General features: G+C 31.1%; 1 protein-coding gene across 1 annotated transcript in view; it reads left to right on the forward strand.

Annotated features, from left to right (window-relative positions):
• LOC115239180 (pituitary homeobox 1-like) overlaps window positions 1–12,360 on the forward strand; it is a 64,072-nt gene that overhangs the window by 30,799 nt on the left and 20,913 nt on the right. The window contains exons 3-4 of the mRNA XM_029813554.1: window positions 8,543–8,633; window positions 11,671–11,794. Of these exons, the coding sequence (XP_029669414.1) occupies window positions 8,543–8,633; window positions 11,671–11,794 (215 nt within the window). The remainder of the gene's footprint in view (window positions 1–8,542; window positions 8,634–11,670; window positions 11,795–12,360) is intronic.

The raw sequence follows: 12,360 nt of genomic DNA on the forward strand, positions 1-12,360 counted from the left end.
TAAGATTTGACATTAAATATTGTAATATATATATATATATATATATACATATATATATTTCGCAAACTAAACTTTATGGAGAGATTTTTTTAGTTTATTTCAGGTAGAGTTCATCTTAATAGAGGAAGAGAGAGAATTTTATTACAAAAAATATATAATTATATATATATAAGTCATTACTTATAAATACGAATAAATACAATTAACATATAAATATAAATTATTATGTATAAATTATATTTGACATATTTTAACAAATTTTTATACAATAATATTATTCTATTAAATTTTATATCAAAGAATAAAGCAACATCACACATACCATACGGATAACCAAAAAGTTCTTGAGTTTCCTTCCATAGCATTCACGAACATGGACAGAAGCTAAGAACATTGATAAAAAATATCTTGTTTTCATGCAATCAACACTTCGTTCTTTGTTCTTACTTGACATTTGAATGCACAGACATCACAATATTCACACTATTCTTTAGGGCTCGAATTTCGAACATGACCAACGCGAGAATGAGAATGGACTGCTACGTGCAAAAAAACACGAGGTGTGAAATTCGTGTTAAGAGAAAAAGAATTAAAACGAAATGTGTTGTAAATTGAGAAAGGTCGAAGGTTCCGAGAACTACTCGTTGAGGCTTGGAATTTATTATTATTCGATTTGGTCGTATTTATATTTATCATCGCATTCAAAAGCATGCTCTTTACTTGAGAATCATCAATTGCATAAAATATCTCGCAAAAAAAATGAATGATAAAATTTGTTTAATTTATTTGTAATTTAGTAATATATATATATATATATATATATATATGTATACTTCTAGCAATAAAATCCTACAAAACAGAATTTTTTTTCACAATGTACAGAAGATAAGAATAATATTTTCGATATTTGTGGAAACCATTTTACACACAAACATTTAAGATAAATATAAAAATAAAATTTATCTTCCATTTTCACTTAGATTAAACACATATATAATCTATCATAGAAACTTTACCCCTGTCGAGACACACTTAGCACCAGTTAATCGGATGTGAAAAAAATCGCAAGCTTTAGCGCGGCGCATGACTCTCCAGAGAGCTCGACGATCGAATCGACCAAATTAATTCGACCCCAAAAACATCGCGGGTGCATTAACAACTTACCCTAAAGCTACCGGTCGGTTCGCTACAAGTGTTTTACACACACTGTAACATGGTGTAGAAAAATTGGCAGGGTGGAGGGCCCCTAATCTACCGAAACATCCCCCGGGATGTATCTAGACTTCGTCTACGCTTGAATACGCTCCATTCGCCCTTCCGACTCTGTAAACGACTATGTTACACGTTTCATGCATTCTATAAATAATTCCCAGTTCGATGGATTTTTAAGGAACGCTTCAGCGATTGATGCTTCGACGTTTCTGGACATGCAGTATCAGATGTGGCATTAGTTTAAACATTCCTTGATATTTAAGAAATTATACATATATCAATTATATTAAAAAAAAATTGTACCTATTACCTTTACGGTATACATAAAATATTCTAAACATATAGCCATTATCTTCAGTAAAGATTATTTTATTTTCAAATCCGTTATTGAATATTTTTTTTTAGCAAAAGAGTGGCGTTACACTTTGACAATTCTTCTATCTTTAATTTTCTATATTAAACGTGTTAAAATATATACAAATATAATATATAAAAAATATCTTTGTTAATATTTACATACATAGAGTGGAGCATGCAACTGGAACCATTTTAATAACTCTGTAAATCTTGATTTTAGCGATAGATGTTTTAGACAAATATTGCTAAAATTGTTAAAATCAATTACAGAATTATCAAAGTGGTCCCATTTATTATGTTTTCTACTCTAGCATGTAATATATAAAATTTGTATGTTTTAAAGGCTAAAATTGATTTTTGTAACAATTTTTTATATTAAAAATCAGAAGACTAGGTTTGATAGTGAGACTTATATAAAGTCAGTGACAGCGTACAAAATGGACGAATAATGATATTTCGTTAAGATGAAAATTATTGATGCAATACAGTTTGTTATAAATACAACTCAGTAATAACCTATGGAACTTACAAACAATTTATCTATTTAATAAAACGTGTGTGTAGAAGCATGTTCATATATTAGATTTTCTTAGTATTTTATATTATCTGTTTTTTAAATCAGAAGTTCATTCACACATTTTTATCTCTCTCTCCCCTTTTTCTTCTTCTTTCTCTCTATCTCATTAATATTTATTTATTAAATTAATTTATATGCTAATAACAATATTTATGTGCTAACAATAATGTTTTTTCTTCATTATTTAATATAATGCATTATATATATTATTGAAAATAGTTTAGATATTTCTAGATATTTTTTGCAAAAGAAAAAGCTATTGTATAATATAAGGCGTCTTATAAATAACATCATTTAAAACAAAATTGTAGAGAATGAATTTAATTCATGCAAGGAATTACTCCCAAATTTGCTAGTTAAATTGCTGATTAATTTCCCTTCAATTATTCCTTCAATTGTGTCATATTTTGTGATCGATACAAACTGAAAGAAGGAGAGAAAAAATGAAAATATTCAGATTGACTCGCCTTCGAGGTAATTTTCACGTGAATCTACAAAAGGCCATTTATCCTATCTTCACCGATGGAAAGGGTAGCGGAGGAGCGGAAACGAATTTTCAATTACTACGTACAAAAGGGCAGGTAATTCCCACTTTAAAATGTCTTCGCGTACATACCGCGAACGGCGCGGCGAGAGTCGGCCTGAAAAGATTTCCAAATTAAATTTCGGGATTAGTACCCGGGCTTAATGCGGACAAGTGATAGCAGAAGATGTCCCAAGGGTGTGCTACGCGCTACCACGACCCTTCTAACACTCTCATGGGACCATCATACACACAGCCCACTATGCAACGACATGACGATATGCCATCTTCCCTCGCTCGTAACACTTCACGCGTTTCCATTTGTTGGATGCAAACTCGTTCTCTTCTTTTCTATTCTCTTCTCTTTCCTTATCTATCTATCTATCTTTATCTCTTTGGGATGTGTGTCGATTTTCGTTCGTGAAATGCTTGATTTGTTGAGAGGGACAGTCAGAAACGCACAGATCGTACAAACTGCAATTTCATTATTTAAAACCAATAGTCGACCATTTGTATCTAGTTCAACGTAAAAAATGGCGGAGCAATCTAAAGCAATTGATTGCGATTTGATCGGTTTATTTTTTATTTAGAGCAAAATTAGTAGAAAAAAAGATATGTCGAAATCGGCATGGGTCTCTTAAATCAACATGCCTCTATTTCTCAGTAATTGAATGCTGCGTTTTATCAGAGCTTGCATGGGCAAACTTGATCCGCTTAGTTTACTCTCATCAAAAGTCCATAGTTGCTAATAGTTTCATAAGATTAATTTGATTGCTCGTTTATTTGACAAATCAATTTGTATCAAAATTCTTGAAATTCGACAGTTTTCCTTTGTTTTTAAAAAAGATAATTCCTTAAAAAAACAATATCAATATCAAAATTGTGATAATATTATCATCACAATCTGATAAAGCAAAGAGCTTCTTTTTCTCTAATAAATAGCTGTAAGAGTATAAATATTTATTTAAAATTTTTATGTTATAAAAGAACTAAGGTTTAAAAACAAAACAATATGTCAGTTTTGGTAGCTTTTTTTACAAATATAAGACAAAAGTAGAAAATTGAAAATATTCAATACAAAGAATTTAGTCACTACATTATGGTGAAATTAAAAATTGTATCGCCATATATATATATATATATATCTCCCTGCGTACAGTAATTATATATGATGTTCAGTTAAAATTTTATTTTTATGTTATCTTGTCCTTATCAGGATTAAATTAGTTTTAGATATACATAATAAATGAAGGATTGATAAATAAAATATTTGAGAGATATTTCGATACTTTAAATATTTTGTAGAGTCTTCTATTTTAAATTTAATTTCCTTCTTTCTCAAGAGTCTCTCTTAATCACCCTTTTTAGTAGGTGTAGTCCTTTATTCTTTCCTCGATATCTATCGAAACATCGAAGGACACACGCTCCATCAATTGATTTTTCAGATAAGATATACAATCATCTGCGGCGCGCAGCATATCGGATGAGAATATCAATTATCCGGAAGGCTAGAGAAAGCTGAGCTCTGAGAGACCGGGTTTCGAAACGAGCGATCCGAGACGCGGGGTTTAAGACCTTAACAGCTACTAAAGCGAAAACCTGTTTCTGTCTCGCTCTTTGGCACGGGAAACAAGCCGTGTTAGACGAAGGGGTATTTTGAGGGCCGCCATTGGCCATCCACGCTCCTTATCGTCGGTTGCCTGGTAACCGGCCTGGTACCAACACGCGCGCGCCCACTGACGACACCATCCCGGCTGACGCACACCATCACCCCATGATCGGCGGCAACCCTCTCCGCAGGCCGTCTACGCACATTCCACCCCTCTTGCTGGCCTTTCACTCGCGCCGATCGTGGCGCTCGTGTATACCTCTTCGGGGTGTATCTAAAGCCGCGCGTAGCATGAATACACTTTACAGGGAAGCTCTATCACTGTTTTAACCCTCGGAGTGTCGACTTTTTAACGGATTTGCAGTGTCTAATATCTATGTAATTCGCGGACAAGTAACGCGAACATTTTTCGAGATATACGGTGGTATATGATTATAATGAATAAATATGTAAACTCTATTTCAGAGAATAAGAGAGTTAAGAATTTCTGAAATTCTTGAATGTCTAAACTGATGGGTTATCAGTTTTACGAAACTAAAATAAATTTTGACATTAACTTACACTTTAAGCCCGTTCTACATTGATCGCATGTCGCCAGTCGCAAGCAAATCGACCAATCACAGTCGAATATTCGACGGAATAATCGACTGTGATTGGTCGATTTGCTTGCGACTGGCAACATGCGATCAATGTAGAACGGGCTTTACGGATCACTTTTTTTAACGTATGTATATTGTAGAGGGTGCGTTTTTAAGTAATAGACGCTTTGACTTATGGCGTCCTTTTATCATTCCTGAATTATACAACTTTGAAATATTATAAAAATAAAATGTTTAGAAAAGGGGATTTAGTCCCAATAACCTTAATCTTGACATATTTTTTTAAGATCATGACTCTCAATAATTTTCAAAAAGTTTTCATTAGTATTAAGCATTTATCATTAAGCTATTTATTATTAACTATTAATTTAGAGATTTAAATATGTAAGTATATCAAAATCAATTATTTCAAACTTTCTTTTACGTGGAAAATTCCAAACCATGTATTTTATAATTTTACTTTATTAAAAAAGTAGACACGTGAGCGGCGGAGGAGAACTGCTCCTCCTTTTGCACTTCCACCCCGATAAAATCTAGTCTAATCCAAATCTATTCTTGATTTTAGATTGAAATTACATTTGTGATTTTCTCTCTCTCTCTCTCTCTCTCTCTTTCTTTTGTGAGGTGTAAGTTAATGTCAAGATTTACCGAGGCTGGTATTAGTATATAATAAATTAAGTATAAAATTTGGATAATGATGTCAATTATAAACAGATACATGGACACGTCAATTATATACTATATTTAAAAGAAATATTAGTTTTTTTAGATTAGTTGCTCGTATAACATCAAAATAAATAGTTAAATATCGTAAATAAATTGCTATAATTTAAACTCTGCATCACACATGCTTTGTGATTGTGATTATAAATCCTTAAGTCCATTATATTATTTATATTTATTATTAATAAACACAAAATTGGCAATATTATTATACGTTTAATAAATCAAAGAAATACGAATTATATTACAACTTTTAAAATTGCTCTCTTAGTGCTATAGTGATCGTAACAGTTTATACACAGCATTTATCTTGTACTGAAAAAAAAATAAATCATAAAATATCTGCTGGTATCTATAAACTGAAGCTTAAATAGCAACAAATATCTCATTTCTTTCTATAATATTAATTTTTCATTATTATTTATTTAACACAAAGAACACAAGATTTTGCAAGCCATATAAAAATATTTACTTAAAAGTGCGATGTTAACCTACGCAAGCAGGACGATTGATTCCGACGCCTTGAGGTAAATGAGCGCACTTAAATACCAGAAAACAAGAAGGCAACGCAGAACCAGGGGCGTAAAGAGGCCTCTTTACAGCACTAAAAACAATGCATCGCGCGCTGCTGTATACTCTGAGCTTGAAATATTTATTTTCCTTTTCCTTGGCCGCCATTTCTCCTACTGTTTTACACCGCATACAAAATGCACTTGGCCGCATGCGGCAACTAAACGTTCTCGACCGTGATAATTTACGTAAAAAAAAGATGGCAACGCCGTTTATTCGCAATAACAATAATAAAGAAGCACAAATCTCTCGGTGGTTAATACCCGTCAGAATGTTTTGCAATGAGATTCACTCGCATTGAGAATACAACTCGTCAGCAAATATACATCTGCACTGCTCATTATACTTATATAGTGCAATGGTTGGGAATGGCGAGAGTTAAATCGCTATTAAATGAAACGCAAGGTAGTCGGAATTTGTCTCGATGAATCACTTGGACGCACTTATAATAGTTATAATTTTTGTCTTGGATCATGTATTTGATTGTAGAAATTTTATATGGTGAGTTTTTAATCGGCGAGAGATTTTTATTTTTAGAAAGCTTAGTTTATTGGATATTCTCGTGAGATTGATTAGCATGTCGGAACAAATCATTACTCAGATAAGATGCGTAGATTTAAGCGGACTTCTTTCAATTTTGCGTGCTTGTTTATCGTTGTCTGTGACTGATTTCTACCCAATGACGTTAATTTATTTTTGCTAAAGATGACCCGAAAAAATAGATGGACCGAAACATACATCATTTATATTATATCTAAAATTACTATATGTATATAATATAAATAATTTTGTGCCACAATTATTGCGCTTTAGCTCTTATCTAATTTCTTTGTTCTTTTTTATATAATGCTCATCTAATTTCTCTTCTCTTCTTGTAAAATTATCTCTAGTTTTCCATTGAAGCAGGTTTATATCATTTTTGATAAAAAAATATTTTGCTCTTTCTTTTCATGAATATTTTTTCTTACACTTATATATAGCAGTAAATTTGTCATTTTTTTATATTTACTTGCGTTTATTCACGGCGCTTAATCTTGTGAGCATGTCATTTAACAATCAGACAAATGAGTGAGCTGCATAATAATAACTTCTCTGCAAAAATGTCATTGAATTGTCGGTTAAACGAAAAATTCTGCCAACCAGTCTCCTATACATATACTAATGCTGACGTCAGTGAACATTTTAGACTCCAATTAGTCGAGGGACACGCATAATTGGAATTAAGCTCTTAATTACTAGTTAATTAGCCACCGGCGGTGCCGGTGACAGCGGGAACAGTAGTAACGAGAATCACCCTTAGAGAAGAGCTTCATTGTGCGCGCAGGCTCCGCTTTCGCTCGTTAATTTGACATTAATTTACAATTGATAATTATTTTTGGCCAACGGATTTTGTTCGTAACTATGGATGTTCCGCGCCGTATCAACTCGCCGCGCTAGAAAAATTACCGTTTAGACATTTCAGAGAAATTTCACAGACAACGAGCTCTCCTAGTTGCAATACGCAATTTTTTTAATGAAAACGCGTGCATAGCAGATAATTATAAACTGATATAATTAAATAATTAATTTTTTTTAATTAAAAAAGACTATGAAATTATCTATTAATGTTTGGGATGAAAATAGATAATTTATATATAATCTCGTCTCTGCTCATCTTTAATATTTTACTTTTTATTTATAAATACAAAAATAATTTTATATAATATTTTCATTATATACATAATATATATACTAAAAGCAATAAGAAAAATTTGAATTTGTGCTGTATATAATGTTAAATATTATCTTGTAAAGGAATGACTTTATTAAAAAAATTTATTGGCAAGAAAGTGGTAATGTGTTAAATATAAATGAATTAATTCAGAAATAAAATAATTAACTGAGCTAGGTCGACATTTTTATCGTAAAGTAAAATAAAGCGGAGATGAGAATGAACTGATATGAAAAAGCAATCGCGGAAATACAAAACCCGCTCATTTTTAGGCGCATATCAGATTGATATCAGAGTCCAGAGAATCATCGCCAAGTCTGGTATAATAGGTAATTTGATACGCGATGCGCGGTTTCAGCACACAGAGCCGTATAATTATCAATTACAGATAATGCTATCAAATAATGAGCTGCAAATTCAGTAAAATATTAATATCGACACGCTCTGATTTTTGTAGCGCATAAATATTAATTTAGCTCATGTATTATATTCTATAATTATACTTTTATTCCTTATCTTTTATAAAAAAAAATTTGAGACCAAGTAATAATAATAATTATAATAGACACATAAGAAAAAGAGAGGCACTTTCGTATTTTATCGTTTTCTTAAAGTTATGCAAACATAATACATGTTCACGCTTGTTCTTTTTTTATTATAGGTGTCGGACACAACATAGAATCAGGGAAGGACTTCACAGTGGACGGACTCTCGGGTTTCAGCAAAAAGAAAAAGAAAAAGCGTCGTCATAGGTGAGTCTCTGACAGAAACTTCAGCTTTGTGTTTTCCATCTTGGATCGCGTTTTTTTTTTTAATTATTCAATATTTTGTCACAAAAATATCTGCGCTTATCAACTTGAAGTCGGCAAATATATTTTGTGACATATAAAAGTTCTTTTTATACAGATTATACTGTAATAGTTTCTGATTTATATTTCTCTGTTTCGATGTAACAAAATAATTTGCATTGATACAAAGTCTAATTTTAATATTCAACTGAAATTGGAAATGTAAAACGAAATATTACAAACGCATCTCTTTCTATCATTATATTGTACGATAAATGTTATTGAAATTGAATCAGCTGACGATGTAAAATTGGACATTTGAATGCAATCACATATTTGCGGAAGATGATTACACAACGCTTTAACGAATAGAAAACTTAATTATACTTTTAGAATCTAGCTGTATAATATTCTCCCGCCGTAATTATAGAGTCTACGTAATAGATTCATGAAACATAGTACTATTTTCTTCCATATTAGAGAGATTAATTACTTAGACGTTTGTAAAGATAGTTGAATTATTATATAATAACAAGCGACATAAAGATTTATCATATAGATATACAGTTTTAATCATAATCTTATTGATAATTTTAATTTAACGATACTGTATCAAAAATCATCCCATTATCTATAGAAATATTATCAATGAGATGTGTTCTTTTGCGTTAAAAAATAAAATTATTTTAAAGCAGAACAGATAAATTTAGAAATAAAGTTTAACTGTATTCTCTACATAGCCAAACATAATAATAATTATTTTGTTGTATATATGAACATTTTAGATATATCTTTTAGCCTAATTTATAACAAATAAAAAATAAAATACTATTATAATGCTATTTACAAAAGCATTTTCTAATGTTACAAATTTCAAATAGCTTATTGTGACATGCGATTTTCATTCAAGATCCGAAATCAATCTGGTAGAATTTGAAACGATTACGCGGCAATCTTTAAACAAGCGTACAACAAAACCGAGGCAAAATTGTCGACGATTTTCGCGTGTCCGCTTAACGAGCCGATGATCGTCCGGGAAATGACTTTCAATTTCGAAGCTTTCGTTCGGCCCACAAAGGCAGATGCCAGCTCGTTCTCCGCGCAACCTACAATTTGTCGAATCGCAAGACTAATTGGACATCTTGCCGTCAAATTCGCTTCTCCGGTTTTTGTCGTATCACGCACATATGCGCCTTCTGGCTGTGGATATTCTTCTATCATCGACTGTTCATCGTATTGCGGAGTTATGCATCTTGCTTATAAAAAAGAAAAGAAACGAAGTAATCATCGGTTACCGACTGGTTGCTCGTCTCTCATATCTACATCATGTCTACATTGACGAAAAACGTGTTTCCGTTTGTAATTAATCGAGAGCCAATGTCGGGCTTTTATATGTACTTGCAGCCACTTAGAAAAAGGAAATTAGCGATTGCCAATTGCGAATTGATGTTAACAAGAATAATAATGTTAACAAAAATGGTAAACCTTTCGAAAAGATTATATTTCACCGATCACTTTGATTTTCATTGATATATTATAGTGGATAGAAATCTCAATCACTTTGGATTACGTTGTGGATTCGAGATGTATATATCACTTCAAAGTTATCTATTTTTTAAACTTAAAAATAATCTTAAGTATAATAAAAAAATATCTTAAGTATAATAAATAGTTTGATCATCAGCTTTAATAACTTTGATCTTGACATATCATGTTCAGAAATGTTAGTATTATCAGTGTTATAATTGTATAATTTTTCACATAAGTTTGCAACACTTCATTTGAAATAAGGATTATGTAGCAGAAAGTAAATTTTTAACTAACGCAAAAACGATGTATTTTAATGTTTTACTTTACTGCAAAGTACATACACGGGCGAGGAATTCTTATTTAAAAAACAGAAATTAATTTGGGTTAAGTTAGAATTTTTTTGAGATGGGGATGCATGAAGGGCGGAGCTCTTTTTCTGCCCATGCATGTATTTTGCAGTAAAGTAAAATAATAAAATACAAGTTTCCTTTGGCACTCAAAAACTCGGGTAGTCGCATGTCCAAAGCTGTTTAAGAACCGACAAAAATAGATGAAATCTGTTGACGATAGTGTAACAGTCATACTAAAGACCAAAGAGGTAGCGTACACATAAACAAAAAACGTCAACAAAGTGATATGAATAACACACAGTAGGAAAAACTGAATATAATCAAGAATAAAAATGTAATACTTTAAAGTGTCGTATCTCAAAAACTAGAAAAGTTCGCAACATGATTCAAAGTGCACATGATTCAGGATTCTATCTATTATATGTAAAAATCATAATGATCAGTGAGGCGTAACCTTTTCGAAAGATTTACCACAAAAATATAATTTTGAGATTACTACATGACGGTGTGATTAAATAAATAATTTAATTAATTTAATTTTGGTTATATTAATCAAAAACATTATTAATACAATTATCTGCATTTTGTCATCTTTATATAAATATTAACATTACATGCGCACACTTAGATATAACAAATTGTGATTTAAAAAATAAAATGTTCTTTCACACACTTTGTTTCAAACAATTGTTTTAAATTTGTTTTTATCAGGTTCTTATAATATCCATGTACACATATTAAGTATACAATATTTATTAATAATTATTAATATATTTATTAATGTTTATCGATATACATATTTAAAATATCCACTGGATATTATATCTAGGAAAAAGTTGTGTATACTATATTTTGATGCAATTTTAATGGCAATACTTGTGTATTTCCAGTTCTCAGATTTAAATTTTTAAATGCTAACACATTTGTGGATATTGCAATATAATAAATAAAACATTAACTTTTTTAGTCAAGTAATTGATAAAAATTTATACTTCTAATTGAATCCCTGAACACAAAATATATTATAACACTTACGTCACGGTCTTTCGCGAGAATAGGGTAGATTTAAGGTAGAAGCGCTGTAATGGCATATAACTAGGTTCATGTGGTTGTTGCTCCAGGACGATCTTCACGTCACAGCAGCTGGAGGCGCTGGAGGCAGCCTTCAAGGAGGCCCATTATCCTGACGTCTACGCTCGCGAGATGCTAAGTCTGAGAACGGATCTACCTGAAGACAGGATACAGGTAAGCAAAAATTGAAATATTTACCTTTGCACATAAGCTTTAATAATTTTATTTATTGTGATAAAGCAGCGAGCTTATCATTATAGTAATTATGAGCAAGAAAACTAACATTACATCGAAATTAAAACGTTGCTGCTGGAGATTAAATACTATTGTGAAATCACCATTTAGAAGATATCTACTTGTTACATATATGACTGATTTTCCAGAAATTTATATAAACAGAAAATTATAAGCAAATACCTAAATTGAAAATCCAGATGTTCAAGAACCTAAAAGATTTAATCTAACAAAGTTTAAAGTAAGAATTGCTTATTGTATGTAGTATAGAACTAGTATAGAACTCGACAACCAGAATAATGAAATAAATCACTCCTCTTAAATTAATTATGTTTAAAACTATTGTGCGTGTTTTTTATGATACAATTCAACTTATATATACAGAGTGTTTCTATTCAAATCTTATAAAAAAAATTTCCTAAAAATTCCTCAATCTCTTTTCCGGATATTTATATTCAAAATTCCAGGGAAAGAAAATATTATAAAGAGATTTATATTATATTATA

Source organism: Formica exsecta, unplaced genomic scaffold (assembly GCF_003651465.1).
Source record: "Formica exsecta isolate Colony F162 unplaced genomic scaffold, ASM365146v1 scaffold365, whole genome shotgun sequence".
Taxonomy (NCBI): domain Eukaryota; kingdom Metazoa; phylum Arthropoda; class Insecta; order Hymenoptera; family Formicidae; genus Formica; species Formica exsecta.